This window comes from Rattus rattus, chromosome 18, assembly GCF_011064425.1.
Source record: "Rattus rattus isolate New Zealand chromosome 18, Rrattus_CSIRO_v1, whole genome shotgun sequence".
Taxonomy (NCBI): domain Eukaryota; kingdom Metazoa; phylum Chordata; class Mammalia; order Rodentia; family Muridae; genus Rattus; species Rattus rattus.
The window spans coordinates 9920166-9936474 of record NC_046171.1 but is presented as its reverse complement, the minus strand read 5'-3'; the positions used below and the strand labels follow the sequence as shown (position 1 = coordinate 9936474).

General features: G+C 48.7%; 3 protein-coding genes across 3 annotated transcripts; 2 read left to right on the top strand and 1 right to left on the bottom strand.

The window, feature by feature from the left end:
- On the top strand, window positions 1–4016 carry Znrd1 (zinc ribbon domain containing 1). Its single transcript, XM_032889314.1, has 5 exons — window positions 1–135; window positions 217–364; window positions 594–694; window positions 859–968; window positions 3815–4016. Exons 2-5 carry the CDS (start codon window positions 229–231, stop codon window positions 3837–3839), a joined length of 372 nt encoding a protein of 123 aa, XP_032745205.1. The 5' UTR covers window positions 1–135; window positions 217–228; the 3' UTR covers window positions 3840–4016.
- Window positions 4017–6821: 2805 nt separating this feature from the next.
- Window positions 6822–10367, top strand: Ppp1r11 (protein phosphatase 1 regulatory inhibitor subunit 11). Its single transcript, XM_032889313.1, has 3 exons — window positions 6822–7107; window positions 8718–8826; window positions 9190–10367. Exons 1-3 carry the CDS (start codon window positions 7036–7038, stop codon window positions 9390–9392), a joined length of 384 nt encoding a protein of 127 aa, XP_032745204.1. The 5' UTR covers window positions 6822–7035; the 3' UTR covers window positions 9393–10367.
- Window positions 10312–15949, bottom strand: Rnf39 (ring finger protein 39). Its single transcript, XM_032889317.1, has 4 exons — window positions 15390–15949; window positions 13487–13509; window positions 13173–13264; window positions 10312–11668 (listed from the first exon to the last, which is right to left on the bottom strand). Exons 1-4 carry the CDS (start codon window positions 15750–15752, stop codon window positions 11088–11090), a joined length of 1059 nt encoding a protein of 352 aa, XP_032745208.1. The 5' UTR covers window positions 15753–15949; the 3' UTR covers window positions 10312–11087.
- Between the last annotated feature and the right edge of the window lie 360 nt (window positions 15950–16309).

The window sequence follows — 16309 nt, the reverse complement described above, 5'->3', positions numbered from 1 at the left end:
CTAGCCCGCGGCTGGGATCTGTACTCTATCTCCTTTCCGCCTACCTCTTGCCGCACAAGGTTCCCCAGCAGCTGAGGTTCCAGGCTCCTAGCACTCCAAACTGCGGTCAGAGGATCCTGTGGGAGGAGGACTCAGGTAATTCCCGCTAGGGAAGCGGTGAGGAACCACCTTCAAGGCCAGACTCCTGCGCCTCAATAATAAACTCCTCTTTCCCAGCTCTCATCCGCCATGGAGCTGGCCCGCCCCTGCTCCAACTTTCAATCAGACTTGGATTTCTGCCCAGATTGTGGCTCCGTCCTGCCGCTGCCTGGAGTTCAGGATACTGTCATCTGCCCTCGCTGTGGCTTCTCCATCGATGTGCGAGGTGAGGGGCTGGTATGCTAGCTACGTCCACGATGGAGGTGACCTCAGCACTGGTTGGGCTTAGGGAGGCGAGACTCAGGACAGGAATCTGTTAGGGAGACACTGACCAAGGGAAGAAACTCAAAGGGAGGTCGTGACTCACCTGGGAGAGTGTTGCTGGGATTCGTTGCCTCTTTTGCTATTTCTACTCTTATTTTTTATTTGTTTGTTTGTTTTTACTTCCCGTTCAGATTTTGGAGAGAAGGTTGTGAAGACCTCAGTAGTGTTCAACAAACTGGGGACTGTCATACCTATGTCTGTGGATGAGGGACCTGAATCCCAGGGACCAGTGGTAAGTTGATAAGGACTAGCTCCAAAAGAACAATGGAAAGGTGAATTGGGAGACCTGGTTTTGCACTCCATTCCGTGAGAATGTCCAAGGAGTGCAATAGTCTGATTTCTATATGGAAGCAGAGACTATGATTAGAACTCCATAACCCTTCTGTTCCTTCCTAGGTTGACAGGCGCTGCCCCCGATGTGGTCATGAGGGAATGGCATACTACACCAGACAGATGCGCTCAGCTGATGAAGGACAGACTGTCTTCTATACCTGTATCAACTGCAAGTGAGACGATTACCCCTCCCATTGCCTCTTTTCAGTGCTTGCAAAACAACAACATTAATGACAGACTCATATTATTTCATTTGGTCCGGTTCATTAGAGGAGGGTTTGTAGCCCCTTTTTATTTTTATTATTTACTTGGCGTTTTTCAAGACTTGGAGCTCACCCAGGCTGGCTTTGAACTCTCAACCATACAGCCTAGGTTAGGTTAACTTCAAGTTTCCTGCCTCTGTTTCCTGAGTGCTGAGATTCAAGCATGTGCCACTGCAGCTGGCTTGTTAAAAAGACTGTTTATCTTTTAAAGTTATGTGTAGGTGTTTATATCTGCATATTTGAACGTGCAGGTACCCACCAAGGCCAGAGACCTTGGGTCCCTGGAGCTGGAATTACAGGTAGCTCTGAGCCTTTGGATGTGGGCGCTTGGATCCTCTGCAGATCCCCCTAAGCGTTGAGCTATCTCACAGCCCCCCAACACCCACCCCCTTACTGTTTTTACAGCTAGTTTTTTAAACCTATTAAGATGTATGAAAAGAGAGCTATGTGTGGTAATGTGTGTCTCAAAAGGAGGATCGTGCTTTCAAGGCCAGCCTGAGCTACACAGGCTGTCACCAAAGCAAAATGAAAACCAAAGCTTCTAGGAAAATTTAAAGCACAGGAAGTAGGCATTGTTCTGCACAGTGGTACAACATGCTGAAATTTTACACTGTGAAGGAGTGACTTGACATAATCTTGCATGATTCAAAGGACGTGGTCTGGATGGTTTGGAGCACTCTTGTCTTGGTTGTTGTGTAGTTCTACATAATTGTGTGGCTTTCTGTGCTTTTGCTTTTTGTTGTTTTCCTTCCTCCTGGGGGTACCGCTTTAATTCGTGGCCTCAGGCATGTGAAAGAAGTGCTCTGCACTCAGTGGTACCCCGAGCTCTCTTGTATTTGTTCTCTTTAGAATTGTAATTAATGTTTTTATTCTTCTTAATCTTCTTATGCTGCTTCTACCTCTGAGATTTGAGGATTACAGGCGGGTCGGTGCCACCATAACTGTTCTGAGGATCCAACTCTGAGCTTTGGGAGAACTATATAAGCACTCTTACCAGCTCAACCACATACCAGTCCCTTAGGTTTCCCAAGCTGAGACTTGACTTACCTTTTGTCAGTCTGGAAATATATCAGCCATTATCCCATTCCAATATTGCTTGTCCCCCATGTCCTCAAATTTCTTATTAGACTTTCACATCTCTCATCTTCGTATTTTCCATCCCATTTCTGTTTATAGAGTCTTCTGGGTAATTTCTCCAGATCTTTCTTACAGAGAGGTCAGAAAAAGATGTCAGATTTTCTCTTCAGTTTGTATGTTTGTGGTGGGGAGAATGTTGTAGGTGTAGTGTATTTATGTGTTCATGTGGATGTATGCATGTATTTGTGCATGTGTATATTTGGTAGCCAGTGTTAGACACTGGGTATTCTTTTTTCTCTTCTCTTCTCTTCTCTTCTCTTCTCTTCTCTTCTCTTCTCTTTCTCTCTTCTCTCTCTCTCTCTCTCTCTCTCTCTCTGTGTGTGTGTGTGTGTGTGTGTGTGTGTGTGTGTGTGTGTGTGTGTTTTGAGACAGGGTTTCATTATATTCTTGGCTAGCCTAGAATTCTTTGGAGACCAGACTGGCTTCAAACTTCCAGATACCAATCAGTCTCTGTCTCCAGAGTGTTGGAATTAATGTATGCCGCCACTTCCAGTTCTCCACATTATCTTATGAGGCAGAATCTCTGATCCTGGAGCTCAGACTAGGCCGGTTACCCAGTGCGTTTTGGACATTCATTTTCCCACTGTCCCATGCTTCCAAGATCTAGTAGAGCCCATTCTGTACACGTGGACTACCACACCCAGAATTTTCTTTACTTTTAAATGGATCCCAGGAATCCAAATTCAAGTTTTCATGTCTGTGCAATAGACCCTTTCCCAGCTGAGCCGTCTCCTCTGCCCCTCCTTTATTACTACTTTTTTCAAACCTCACGAACCATCCAGTTAGCTTGTGAGTCATTTTAAATTTTTCAATCATTTCACTTAACACTTTTATGTGTGTGTGTGTCTTGCTTGCATGTGTGTAAGTGCACTGTTTGCATGTCCGGTACCCAGAGAGGTCAGAAAAAGATTTCAGACTCTCTGGGACTGAAGTTAAAGATGGTTAGATGAGCCACCAGGTGGGTGCTAAGGATCAAACCTGGGTTCTCTGCAAGAGCAACAGGAGCTCTTAACCAGTGAGCCAACTCTCTGCACCCACTAATCATTTAAAGTTGCCCCTTTTATTCTTTAAATGTGTATGTTAAGTATATTAAACGTGTGTGTGTGTGTGTGTGTGTGTGTGTGTGTGTGTGTGTGTGTGTGTGTGTGTGGTGATTCTAAGATCCACTGTTTCTGTGGATCTGATACTGTCTGTTTCTGCTGATGTCTTCACGGTACTATTTTGCTTTGCAATGTTTGACTGTGTGCTACTTATTTTAGGACTTGAACTCTGGGTCTCTTTCAATGTGGGTGAACGCAGGCAGCATTCCCAGCGTTTATAGGGTTCTTCGAGAAAGATCTGTTCCTACTGTTTCCAGCTACAACCTTTAAAAAAAAAAAAATTATGGGTTACAGTTTAGCCTTTTCTTTTTCTTGGCTAGTGATTTTCTGTCCTGGGAAATCTTTGCATACTTCAAAGTAATAATTAGATACTGGTCACCGTGAGGTTAGAGGTAAAGGGTGGTTTGGGGGACGCTCACCCATCCCTGTCATAAGAAAACGTCCTTCATGGGTTGGATCTCATCTCAGACTGCTAGAAATCCTTTTCGGTTAACTACAACATGTCTTCTTTCTCCATAGGTTTCAGGAAAAGGAAGATTCTTGACCCCTTTTTCTGGCAGCTCAGTTGCAGTCCTTTCCTCCTCTTGGACGTGAAGATTCTGGTCTTTGATGCCTTCTTGGTCTCCTCCGGTTATCAGGCTTTGTTTTCAGAATAAGATCATCAACCCAGAGTACTCCTTCCCCTTGTCGAATTTACTAAAGTTATTTTTCTATGAAACTTCGACGTTATCTGTGTTACTCTAAATCTTTTATCCTGGTCAGGCACTGGTTATTTGCCCTGTAATCCTGCATTTCACGGATAGACAGACAAGGAATTCAGAGCCAGCCTGAGCTACCTAACAAGCTAAAAAAACTAAAAAAAAAAAAAAACCCAATAATCAGTCTCATTCCAAAGGGAATTTAAGTGAAACAGAGCTCCAGCTATAAAAAAAGAAAAAAAAAACTATAATAAAATAATGGAGTTGGGCATGAGGCTGTTGTGGGTCTAAGAGATTCCCAAGGATCATAAATTAATTTTAATAAGAGGCTTTATTAAGTACTCATGGCACCAGGACTGCAACTGAGAGCACTCCCAAGATGCAGCATCAAAGCTTATAAAGTTAAAAACCACCAGATTACATATACTCTGCCTGCATGTAGGCAGAGTCTAATTTTAGCATTAGTGTCTTAGCCATTGAGCAGAACAGGTAAATTTGATTATAAAAGCAGAAATAGTAGTCTTATGGCCTGTTATCTTGCTAGAACAGCAAATTTACAAGATCAGTCAATTTAAGAATAAGCTTTTCTGGGCTGGAGAGATGGCTCAGGGGTGAAGAGCACTGACTACTCTTCCAGAGGTCCTGAGTTCAAATCCCAGCAACCACGTGGTGGCTCACAACCATCTGTAATGGGATCTAATGCCCTCTTTGGGTGTGACTGAAGACAGCTACAGTGTACTCATATACACAAAAAGAAGTAAATCTTTAAAAAAATAATTTTTTCTGTAAGCATAACAACATCAATAATGTCAGGGATTGGTGCTTGCCCATAGGATGGGTCTCAATGGCAGGGTTATTGGTTGGCCATTCCCCCAGTCTCTGCCCCATTCCCCGTGCCTGCATTCTTACAGACAGGATAAATTTGGGGTTAAAAGTTTTGTGGATGGATTGGTGTCTCTATTGCTCCACTGGGGTTCCTCTCTGGCTACAAGAGGTGGGCTCTTCAGATTTCATATCCCCAGTGTAGTGTGAGTCATAGCAAAGGCCACCTCCATTGATTCTTTGGTGCCTTCCCTTATCCCTCATCCTGGAGAGAGCCCCCCAGCCCTCCACCTCCTCACCCGTTAGTTGCAGATTTCTGTTCATTTTGATGGCCATCCAGCCATCTCTCCTTTCCTTTCCCCACACCTGATCCTGAACCCATTCCCTTACCTATCCCCCACCTTTCCAGTTCCCTCCCTCCATCTGCCTCATGACTATTTGATTCCCCCTTCTAAGTTAGAGTCAAGCTTCCTCACTTGGGCCTTCTTGTTTAGCTTCTTTGGGTCTGTGTAATGTAGCATGGTACCTGTATTTTATGGCTAATGTCAACTTTTAAGTGAGTACATACCGTGCACGTTGCCCTCTGAGAGGCTCCACCCAGTTGCTGACTCAGACAGATACAGACTCCCACAGCCAAACAGTGTGTGGAACTTGGGGACTCTTATGGAAGAATAGGAGGAAGGATTTCAGGCCCGGAAGGGAATAGGAACTCCACAGGAAGACCAACTGAGTCAACTAACTGGACCCTTAGGGCTCTCAGAATCTGAACCACCAAAGACCATATGTGGGCTGGACCCAGACCTTCCCCCACATATGTAACAGATGTGCAGCCTGGTTGTCATGTGGGTCCCAAACAACCGAGTGGGGGCAACCCCAAAATCTGTTACCTGTACATGGAATAGGTTCTTTTAGCTGGACTGCCTTGTCTAGCCTCAATGGGATAGAAGGCACCTAGCTTGAATGCCAGGGTGGGATACCCAGGAGGGCTCCCCCCAGCTCAGAGGAAAAGGGGTGAGGGGATGGGAGAAGGGTTGTGAGAGGGACACAGTGAGCAGGATATAAAGTGAATAAGCAAAAATATAAAATTTAAAAAATAGAATAATAATGTATTGGGTGGTGGTAGTGTAGGCCTTTAATCTCAGTACATGGGGAGGCATAAGTAGGTGAATCTGAGTTTGAGGACAGCCTGGTCTACTAATCTAGGCTAGGGCTCTACACAAAGAAACCCCGTGTCTGGTTAAAAAAAAAGATGCAACTTGTAAAAGCTAGGAGCTTACAAATTAAAGGCCTTTTTTCCCCGTTTGGTCTCTCAAGCACAGTAAGCCTAAATGTAAACCATCACAAGGCCAATACAAAAAAAGAAAAAGAGAGAGAAAGAAAGAGAAGCAAAATCGTTATACATGTGATTCATATATTCTATCTAAATTTAGTTTCTCATTGTAAGGAAACAAAAACTGGAATTTTGGGACGGATAGTGAAAGATTCAACAGAACTTAACCAGATGAATTTGAATTTTTCACTCTGCCCCCTGCATCTAGCCCTTGCATTCTTCAAACAGAGAACTAAACGGCAGTCTGGGTGTTTCACACTTTTATCTTAGGGCCTACTACAGTCGAATAATTTCAGGTTTAGTGTACCCTCACTGAGATATCAACAAACAGGGAGAGGACTAGACCCCAGTGCATTTCCTGCTCCCGGAAAACCGTTTCTCGACAGAATGGTAAAATGGAATTTGGCCGAGATACAGTCACTGTCCCACCTATTTTTTTTCACGCTCAAGGATACAGCAGATAGGGTCAGCGTCGTGGGCACAGAGAGCTCATCCCCTGTGCCTGCAGGGTTGACCGGCCAATGAACTTAGGCCCTGGGCCGCCTGGCCCCACCCCACAATGACGTCGCTTCTGCTAACCTTAGCGTCTGCGCACTATTGCATTACGGCGGAACTAATCTGATGACGCCTGTTTTGGCCCGAGTGGTGCTGGGGAAGAGAAACTGGGTTCTGCAGGATGCGTCACACCCGGAAGTGAAAGGCCGGAAGTGGGGTTGGACAGGTTTTTTCCCCAGGGGTGGGGAAGCGGAGGCCCTGGAGGAGTAGGGAAGATTAAGAAGCCAGAGCATCCTGGCCTCTACTCCGAATCGTGTACCGGTTTCTCTTAGATCTCAGAGGCGCAGAAAAAGGGAGGGGTGTCTCATCCTGGTTCCTCGCTTTTCGCTTTAGCCATGGCGGAGGCAGGACCCGGGGGGCTGAGTGAGACCGTCACTGAGACAACGGTTACCGTGACAACCGAGCCCGTGAGAAACGCGGGCAGGGGGGCTGTTTAGGGGTCTGGGAAGCACTGGGAGGGGAATGGGGGTCTGGAAAGTTGGAGGGTTTGGGATCTGGGACCTGTGGGGTTTACTCTTACTGGGAAAATCGGAAGTGACTAGAAATGCTTGGAGCGGCTCAGATGGTTCAAGTGACTCGTCAAGGATTGTTTAATCTGCAGTTACAATTAGAGTATAGGTGTTACGGCTTGGGGTGGTGGTCTGTGTACGTAATAAACGGAAACTGGACCAAGGAAGGTACTGGAAGGAAGCGAAACGCCATTTGAGAAAGCATGGTTTTGGAGGCAAGCGTGCAGAATGAGTACTTACCAGTAGTGCTCGCCAATAGATAGTCATGGAATGGGTGCGTGTTAAAGCGGAGGGAGGGAATGAGGAAACAAGAAAATAAGGTGAAGGTAATATTTTGACATATCAGAGAGGAGAGAAGCAAATGAGCAAACAGCCTTTGCAAAACCAAATTGCTTTCAAAGGGAGAAAGATGCGTTGGGTCTAATAATGTCTGGGTTGAAAGGGGCTTAGTTGTTTAGTAATTATTACCAGAGATGCCAGGGTGTTAAAGAATAAGTGAATACGATTAGGGAGCCCTGGGCTTGAAGATGAGAGAAGAATGAAGGCTCTCTTTGTAGGAGGAGAATTTTGGATATTTGTTTTATTTTGATGTGTGTGGATGTATGTAGCCTGAAGTCAATCTCAAATGTTTCTCAAGCCTGGCATAAGTCTGTTTGTTTCTTTCTTTCTTTCCTTCCTTCCTTTCTTCTTTGATACAAAAATCTTTTTTTTTTTTTTTTTTTTTTTTAAAAGCTGGCCAAATAGGCTAGACTGGCTAGCAAGAGATCTGCCTTTTTCCACTTCTCCAATACTGGAATTACAAACGTGCACCACCATCACCACATCTGACTTGTTGTTGTTGTTGTTGTTGTTGTTGTTGTTGTTGTTGTTGTTGATTTTGGGAGATCAAACTCAGGTCTTCATGCTTGCAAAAAAAGAACTTTACCAACAGAGATGTTTCCAATCCCTGCTTGCTTCCTTGCTTGCTTGCTTTCTTTCCTTCTTTCTTTCTTTCTTTCTTTCTTTCTTTCTTTCTTTATCTTCTTTTTCCACAAGAAAAAAGCTTTACCAAGTTGTAGAAGCTACTAAATGCTTGGATTACATGCCTTTAATCTCTTTAGAGCAAACATGAATCAGAGGGGTGGAGAGGAAAGGGAGGTCAAAGATCAGTCACAGGAAAAGGGGAAAATAACAGTCCTACTATTCATATCACCAAGGGTGATGTGGAAGAGGAAACAGGGAGCGTTGTGTCCTGCGTTGCATGTGTCCTGCGTTGCAGATTTGCTGGCATCTACCCTAGGTTAAGAATTGTCTTCCTTGCATACTATTGGTTATCGAGAACGGGAGTCCATACTCCCCACAAACAGGCTAAACACATGTCCTTTGCTGACTCCTAGCATCTGGCTCCTCCAGGGGCATGGTGCGTGCTACTGACTGAGCCACGGATGACAAAAGAGGAGGTTCCATGGGAAACGGGAAAAGTCAAGAGTAAGTGAGCTAGATGGGCCCATACCTCTTTAACTTTACAGGAGAATCGGAGCCTAACCATTAAACTTCGGAAACGGAAGCCAGAGAAGAAGGTGGAGTGGTCAAGTGACACTGTGGACAATGAGCATATGGGGCGCCGCTCATCGAAATGTGAGTGTGTGTGTGTGTGGGGGGGTCCAGTGGGCCCGGCCACTATCTCTGATTCTGGTGCTTCACAGCCCCTCAAGTTCTTGGTTGGAAAGGAAACTGGGTGGGAGTAAAACTATGCAGAACCAAAGCCTGGGGGTGGGGCCTGGGGGAGCCATGGCAACATGGAAGGCAGGTGCCTCCAACTCTCTGAGGACACAGGAGTCATGGGTACCTGAGTACCTGGGGAGGAGGCTAAGGCAGCTGGATTCCAGGAAGTAGGAGGAGACAGTGGTTGAAAGAGGATTTCTGAACATATGTGATGGAAATGAGACTGACTGAGCACTATGTTCTTCATCCTTCTTAACTGGCTTCCTCTCCGTGCAGGCTGCTGTATTTATGAGAAACCTCGGGCCTTTGGTGAGAGCTCCACCGAGAGTGATGAGGATGAAGAGGAAGGCTGTGGTCATACGCACTGTGTACGGGGTCACCGCAAAGGACGGCGTCCTACAACCCCAGGACCCACCCCAACCACTCCTCCACAGCCTCCTGATCCCTCTCAGCCCCCTCCAGGACCTATGCAGCACTAAATCCCTCTCACCATTCATGTGTCTGCCTGGCCCCAAATGTATCCATCTGACATGGGGACTTAACCCATGGTCTGGTCCCTTCTCCTGCCCCCTTCTTCCCTCTCCTGCCTGATTGAGAAGAGGAAGAGGAGGGCGGATACAGACCCTGTAATTCTGACTTGCTGCTGTTCCAGAACCCAGGCTTTGGGTTCTCCCAGCCCCTTCTTCCCTACAGTTTGCCCCTGTGCCTGGGATCCAGGCATCTTGGTCCCAATTTATCCCTTTTGTTCTCACTGCCAAACTACCTGTCCTGGGACCCAGTTATTTTGGCCACCTGCACCCTCAGCTTGAGTCCCAAGCACTTCAACTGGGTTTCCAACTGTCCCAGCTTTCACTGCCAGGGTCCCAATCAAATTCCAGGCAATCTTGTACCCCAGCTCTGCATATTAATCCTGGCTTGTGGTTCTTCCATTGATGCAGTTTTCCTAAATCTTAGTTCTTGCCTGTGGGATATAAGGTTGTGTGGAGACCATAGGGCTCCCTGGCCCTTCTGCTCCTCTTACCCCTTCTGGCTCTCCAGAGGAGTTAGGAGAGGTCTTTGTCATTCACACCTCTGATGGGAAGTGGAACCAATAGTAGTCATGTCTTGAATATAACATTTCTGACAAAGCTGGCTGAGACCACTGACCTAGAGTCAACGATTCTCTCAGCCTTTAATCTTTGAGCCTCAGCATTGGTGTCCTGGCGGCCGGAGGGAGAAAGCAGAGAGACGAGGGGTCAGGCCCCTGCAGTGCACTCCTACCCTTTCCTTCCTAGGCCTTGGAGTCTGCCAACCCAGCTGTCTTGCTCTCTCTCAGCCTCCCCAGCTGGTGCTGGGACCTGGGTGTTATCCTCTAGGCTCCAGCTGTGCACAGTGCAGAGATCAGCAAAACCCACGGCACCACTTAGATCTCATTTATTGACACAGATGCACAAAATAAATAACCCAACATTGCACAACGTGTTAAATACAGGCCCATTTATACACAAGGGAAGGATGGGGGCTATACAGAATGTTTGGGATGTCTGAGTTGCCCCCAGCCTGAGAAGGGAGGTAGCACCATTAGTTCTTTTATGTGCAAGATAAAGTTCCAAGAGGGTGTTCAATGGCAAAAGGCCACTAGCATAGGAAACAGTCATAAATGGAAGGTAGACTGGCTTGCATACACATCCCAGAATTTATGTTTTAGGCTTCAGGTCTGAGCTGAGTGTCTTAGCTATGAGTTAAGTGTCTTGTTTTTGGAGGACTCTTTTTTTTTTTTTTTTTTTTTTTTTTTTTTTTTTGAGGAGAATCCTCAAGAGTGGACAAGAGCAGGAAATTCCTGCTATGGATCAGGCCCTGAGCCTTTTGGGATTGGAGGTAAATTAGGACTGTTTCCCAACACTGGTGGTACAGAGCCTCTTTCTCTATCCTGGCCGAGAATGGTACAGAAAGGATACAAAAGAAAGGTCTTAGATCATGGAGACTCAGCTCTAGGCTGGCTTAAAGGCACGGGTGGATGTACAAGCCAGTTGAGCTTTTGATTTGGGAGAAAGTATGAGTGGGCAAAGGGTGCTTATTAATACTCCTGCTCCAATGGGTGCACAGACAAGGCCGCTGTGGGGATTACTGCACCGAACAGAAGTAACCTCGAGGTCATCCAGACTAGGCTAGGATAGGAACTAGAGACCTGAAGCTCAGGCTTCTCCTGGCACAATACGCAGTGGGGCGCGGGGGTCACAAGTGCAGAGCAGTGGGAAGACACGCTCCCCGAGCGGTCCCGGCGCCTGGAAGGCGAAGAGCAAGTCCAATGAGCGGCCATCATAGAAGGCCACACGACCCCGCTCCCAGTCCAAGTCCACGCGAATGCGCTGCGGCGGGGGCCTGGCGCCACCTAGTAGAGTGGGCTCTGGAGCCGTGAGCGCCCACAAGCGGCCGCCGCGGCCCTCCACGGCCCATATAGCCTCCGATGGGCACAGCTTGATGAGGCCCTTGCGCGTCACGGACTCCCCGGCAGCGCCCACGGCGTAGCAGCTCTCTCCTGCGTCCTCATCCTTCGCCACAAAGTCTCTGAAGCACGCGCCTTCCGCGGTCTCCACCTCCCAGCAGTGGCGACCTGACGCGAAGCCCTGCGCACCCAACACAGCCCGGAGCCGATCGAAGCGCTCCGGGCTGTCCAGCGGCACAGGGGTTCCGGGTGGAGCCAGACTCACGCCGCGGTAGTCAGAGGAGATGAGCAGATCACGATGTGCAGTGCGAGGGTCGAGCGTCAGGTCAGCTGCAGAAGAGGCGACAGGGGGAATATCACACGAGAAGTTTCTTAAATCCGGAGAGAGAAGAGTGGAGAAGAGGTACTCAGAAGATGTGCGCAGCTCAAAGGTCGACTGGGACCGGAAGAGACTAAGCTACAGAGCCACTCTGTGCTCTGATGTACAACCACTTTTGTGGAACTGGACTTGGTCAAGGAACCCAGCATGCAGACCTGAGGGAAGGTTGATTTGTGGTGTTGGAGGAAGAGTGGCTGATAGGACTTCTAAGGAGAATGAGGACTAATACTTGAATCTGCAAGCCGACTGACTGTAGCGGCTATAATCCCAGCACCCGGGAGGCAGAGGGCAGAACTCTGTGAGTTCGAGGGCAGCCTGCATAGCAAGTTCCAAGCCAGTTAGGCATAGTAAGATCCTGTCTCAACAACAACAACAACAACAACAACACAAAAACCTTGAATCTTCGGCATCTGGATGGGGTATGGGAGCCAGGTCAGCAAGACTACTGAGAGAGACTGATACCTGAGAGAAACTGATACCTCATAGGAACCAGAGTGACTAAAGAAGGGCAAAGGGAGAGGAATCCAAGGTATCCAGTAAAACCAGCCCATTCACCCTCACAGGATACGCCCATTTCTTGAGGAGGTGTGGTCAGAGGAGATACAGAGATTGCCGAAGGGACCAGAAAGAGTCACTGGCCTTGTAGGTATGGGGTGCTTTAAGGAAATACTTATGGATTAGGAACTATAAGCAATTTGGATTAAGTAGGATGGAGGGGTGACTAAGGGGTGCAACATCTGAAGAACTACCTTGGGAATGCACACAGAAGGGATAGAGGTGATGCTGGAGTCTTGACCCCTTTCAGAGAATGGGAGTGGGTAGAAGCAGGAATTCCCGAGAGTGATCTGTCTGGAGGTACACAAAAGCATGAGGGAACGTGGCTGCGATCTGAGGAATTAATGATATTGTTCCGGGTTACACTGTGCTTCCTGTCCAGGCGTCGAGTTACATATGCAGAGCCTCAGTCCATTACAGGCAATGAACAGAGGTACAAGAGGTCCATGCCAGCCTGGGATACATAGAGAGAGATTCTTTAAAAGGGTGTGTGTGTGTGTGTGTACGTGGGAAAATGATTTTCACAAAGGTAATCAGGTAAAAGAGATTATTACTGTGGGCCTTAATGCAGTATGACTTCTCCCTTAAAAGAGAGAGAAGAAATTTGTGCATAGAGACAGGTACCTAGAAGGAAGCCCAGGCAAGACCATCTGTGGACCAAGGAAGTGTTGAAGCTTCCAGAAGCCAGGAGAGAGCACAGAACAGATTTCTCCTTAGCCCTCAGACTTCTATCTCTAGACTCTGAAGTGCAGACGGTCGTTGTCCAAGTCACCCATTTGTGGCACATCATTATTCCCGCTGTAGGAAGTCAAAACTGATACCAAAGGGGACTTGAGCATTTTTGAGAGCTAAGAGGGAGCGAACAGAGCATAGATTATGATCCGCTCCCTGTCTCCTCACCTGTCAGTCTGTGAAGCATGTTTTTTACCACGGGGTAATCTTCAGGGAGATCCTCCTCTGAGTTAGATGACTTGGGTACCGGGACATCGAATCTGGAAAGATGAAGGAAGGGTCAGGAAGTTATTAGCATCCCTGCCTTCCGATGCTGCTTCTGATGATCCCGACTCCTAACCCACTCCCTCGTCACAGAAACAGGTGAGGCTACACTCCGGAAAGCCCGTTGGTATGTGGAGGTAAAGATATGGGCCTGGAGAGAAGGTCATGGCTATGGTTGTAGGTAGTGGAAAGGAAGAAACAATAAAAATGGAACTCACCGTCTCCATGTCTTCCTCATATCCTGGGACCGGCAGAAGAAAACACGGGCGTGAGTTCATGCTGTGAGACAACCTCCCCTCCGCCTCAGGTGAGCTCTGGCTGCTTGATACCCTCCCACCTTTTTTTTTTTTTTTTTTTTTGGTTTTTTTTTTCGGAGCTGGGGACCGAACCCAGGGCCTTGTGCTTCCTAGGCAAGCGCTCTAACCACTGAGCTAAATCCCCAACCCCCCTCCCACCTTTTAAAACCACCCCCAACACTCCCCATCCACACCCACCCCACTCTGCTCTATCTATCTCTTCCGTTCTCCCCTCTCCTTTCATGACTTTTCTGTTCATTCCAAAATCACCTACTTCATCCCGACTGTTATATACGCCTTCTCCATCCTTCCATAGCCTCAACATAACTACTTCTTACACCTTGTTTGATCTCCCTAGGCCCATGCTCTCTGTCAGTTCTCTAGTTTCCGGAGTATATTCCAGACAAACATCCACCCCTTCACCACAAAAAGGGAACACACACCCATATTCCTTGAGCTAAGAGTTATTATATAAAAGCCTAACAATAAAGCTGCTTTCCTTCTCGTCTTTAAAGCTCAGTGGCGTTTATTGGGCTCTTCGTTTTATTACGTCTCTGTACCCTCAGGCCCCTGAAGTCAGAGGTGTCCCAAGAGGCCCCATAGATTTCGTAGAGAGCCATGGCAGCCAGAAGAGGGCGCTGGATTCTCTCCCCTCCAAACACTGGGTTTCCTCCATCCCTCTTTTCTGATGCCCAGAGAGGAAGGCCAGTGTGGCAGGAAGGAGAAGAGAGGACAGCAATTACACCTATACTAATTAGGCCTGTGAAGCCTTCAAAGGGCGGAAGCCAGACCCAGGGCTGGAGGTCTGCTAAGGGGGGAAAAAAGCCAGATGGATGGTCTTGAGGGACCATAAAGAAATAGGAGTGGTTGATGTCCAAGGGGCTCAGGGAGGGCCTAGTGGAAAACTTTATGGCTGCAACGTGGAGACGAGCAAGAGATCTGCCAGCTGTTCACCCGGACCTAGCCTCCACCTGTTTCCGCCTGTGCCTGGGGATCTGGGAGGAGCTGAGAACAATAACAACCTACGGTTCTGGCTAGGGCTTGTTGGGGAACCCCTGCCTCACTTCAGGCATTTGAATTTGACACACACACACACACACACACACACACACACACACACACACACACACACCCCCAGTCTCCTAATTTCTCACCCGTCCACTCGTGCTTTTTCTACACCCACTGTCAACCTTGGTTCCAGGTTTTCTGTACCCAGTGTCAACTTTGGCTCCAGTGATTGATTCTCTGTCCATTCCGTCCTATATCCACCCTCCCTGGGCGCCTCCTTTTCCTAACCCCGGGGTGTCTGCATCTCACTTCCCTTTCTGGCTCCTACCCCCGGCTCTGCAGGAGGCTTCTCAGATCTTTAGGGGACTCTGCTTACTAAATGCCACCAGCATGTTTCTGCCTCTACAGCCACCTCCCTCCAGCTCTGACAAGACTCTCTCTCTCTCCAGCTCCCCACCCCCACCCCTGCCGACCAAGGGTCAACTCCTTCTCCCTTTTTCAAACTACTCACTCAACACTTGGCCAGTCTTTCCCCCTACCTCCCCTTCCCCTCCCCCTTCTCCCTCCTTTCCTTAAAATTTTTTATTTAAAATTTCTTTCTCTTTTTCTCTGTATTCATTCCTGTAATAGAACTCGCTATGTCTACCAAACTGAACTTGAGCAATCCTCTTGCCTCTGTTTTCCCGGTGCCAAGTTATCTGCTACCTACATATCCATTAGGGCTTTAGAGCGAAAAGCACAGCTCCCACCTTTGCTAGGACACCTACAAACCTCTTCTTCACCAACAATCAGAACCCGTGAAGGCGGATCGCCTTACCTCTCCTTGGGGATCCAGGCAGCCCATGGTGGGGATGCGGCCGCCGCGTCGTCTCCCGGTCCGGGCCCCGGGCTCGGCCAGTTTCTCACGCAGCCCGCGGCTGATGCGCACCTCCACTGCCAGTCGCACGTTAGACCTCAGGCTGCGTCTGGGGCACGGCTGACCACAGCAGGGGCAGGACGGGGTCGCCTCCTCCGAGCCGGGCGCCGCCGGGGACCCCCAGCAGCGCGCCAAGCACGAACGGCAGAAGCTGTGCTCGCACGCCAGCAGGACTGGGTCCTCGAAGGGGCCCCCGCACAGCGGACACGTCGCCAGCTGCTCCAGACGCTCCACCAACCCTGGGCCCAGCTCGGGAACCTCCATGGAAAGCAGGGGTCCCGACGCAACCTAGTTCGCAGCCGCCCCCGAGCTCGCAAGTGGCGGACCACGCCCGCTGCGTGCTGACTCGACGCCCCTCGCTGCGCCTCCCTCATTCACTTTGCACCCCCTATCTACCCCTCTCCCGGGCTGCCTTGGTTACCCAGAGCGGACTCAGAGCGTCTCCTCACCACGTCAGGTTTTATAGGGAGGGAGGAGGCCCTTGCAGGAGGTAAACAGCAGACCTTGCGTAATGCCTCATCTGGTTCTCCCGCTTCCCTAGTAGGGTTTGGGGGAGCAGGGTGTGGAGACTGAGACACCTAGGTTCTAGAACCTCGGAGGTGAGCACCAGGGCATGCGCCATGGCCAAGGTGGCAATATTGGGTTTGGTAGCCCCCGTGAGTGAGTCCCTGAAGAACGTGAATCTCCCCCTTGGCCTGTGGTGTGCTTTTGGTGGGCAGGATGCCCAGGCTCGCTCTTGGCATGCGTGCCCAGATTGCCAGGGCATGAGTCATCCCAGGTGGCTGGCACACCTACATCTGGGGGCTGGGGGCCCGGAAGCT

What these genes read in the sequence shown, in the direction of transcription:
- Znrd1 (XM_032889314.1), top strand. Translation starts at nt 229, where the DNA reads ATGGAGCTGGCCCGCCCCTGCTCCAACTTTCAATCAGACTTGGATTTC. An exon ending in CTGAATCCCAGGGACCAGTG is followed by an intron (nt 695 to 858) that starts GTAAGTTGATAA and finishes GTTCCTTCCTAG; the next exon opens with GTTGACAGGCGCTGCCCCCG. An exon ending in TATACCTGTATCAACTGCAA is followed by an intron (nt 969 to 3,814) that starts GTGAGACGATTA and finishes CTTTCTCCATAG; the next exon opens with GTTTCAGGAAAAGGAAGATT.
- Ppp1r11 (XM_032889313.1), top strand. Translation starts at nt 7,036, where the DNA reads ATGGCGGAGGCAGGACCCGGGGGGCTGAGTGAGACCGTCACTGAGACA. An exon ending in TTACCGTGACAACCGAGCCC is followed by an intron (nt 7,108 to 8,717) that starts GTGAGAAACGCG and finishes TTAACTTTACAG; the next exon opens with GAGAATCGGAGCCTAACCAT. An exon ending in GGGGCGCCGCTCATCGAAAT is followed by an intron (nt 8,827 to 9,189) that starts GTGAGTGTGTGT and finishes CTCTCCGTGCAG; the next exon opens with GCTGCTGTATTTATGAGAAA.
- Rnf39 (XM_032889317.1), bottom strand. Translation starts at nt 15,752, where the DNA reads ATGGAGGTTCCCGAGCTGGGCCCAGGGTTGGTGGAGCGTCTGGAGCAG. An exon ending in GCCTGGATCCCCAAGGAGAG is followed by an intron (nt 13,510 to 15,389) that starts GTAAGGCGATCC and finishes TGCCGGTCCCAG; the next exon opens with GATATGAGGAAGACATGGAG. An exon ending in ATGAGGAAGACATGGAGACG is followed by an intron (nt 13,265 to 13,486) that starts GTGAGTTCCATT and finishes TCATCTTTCCAG; the next exon opens with ATTCGATGTCCCGGTACCCA.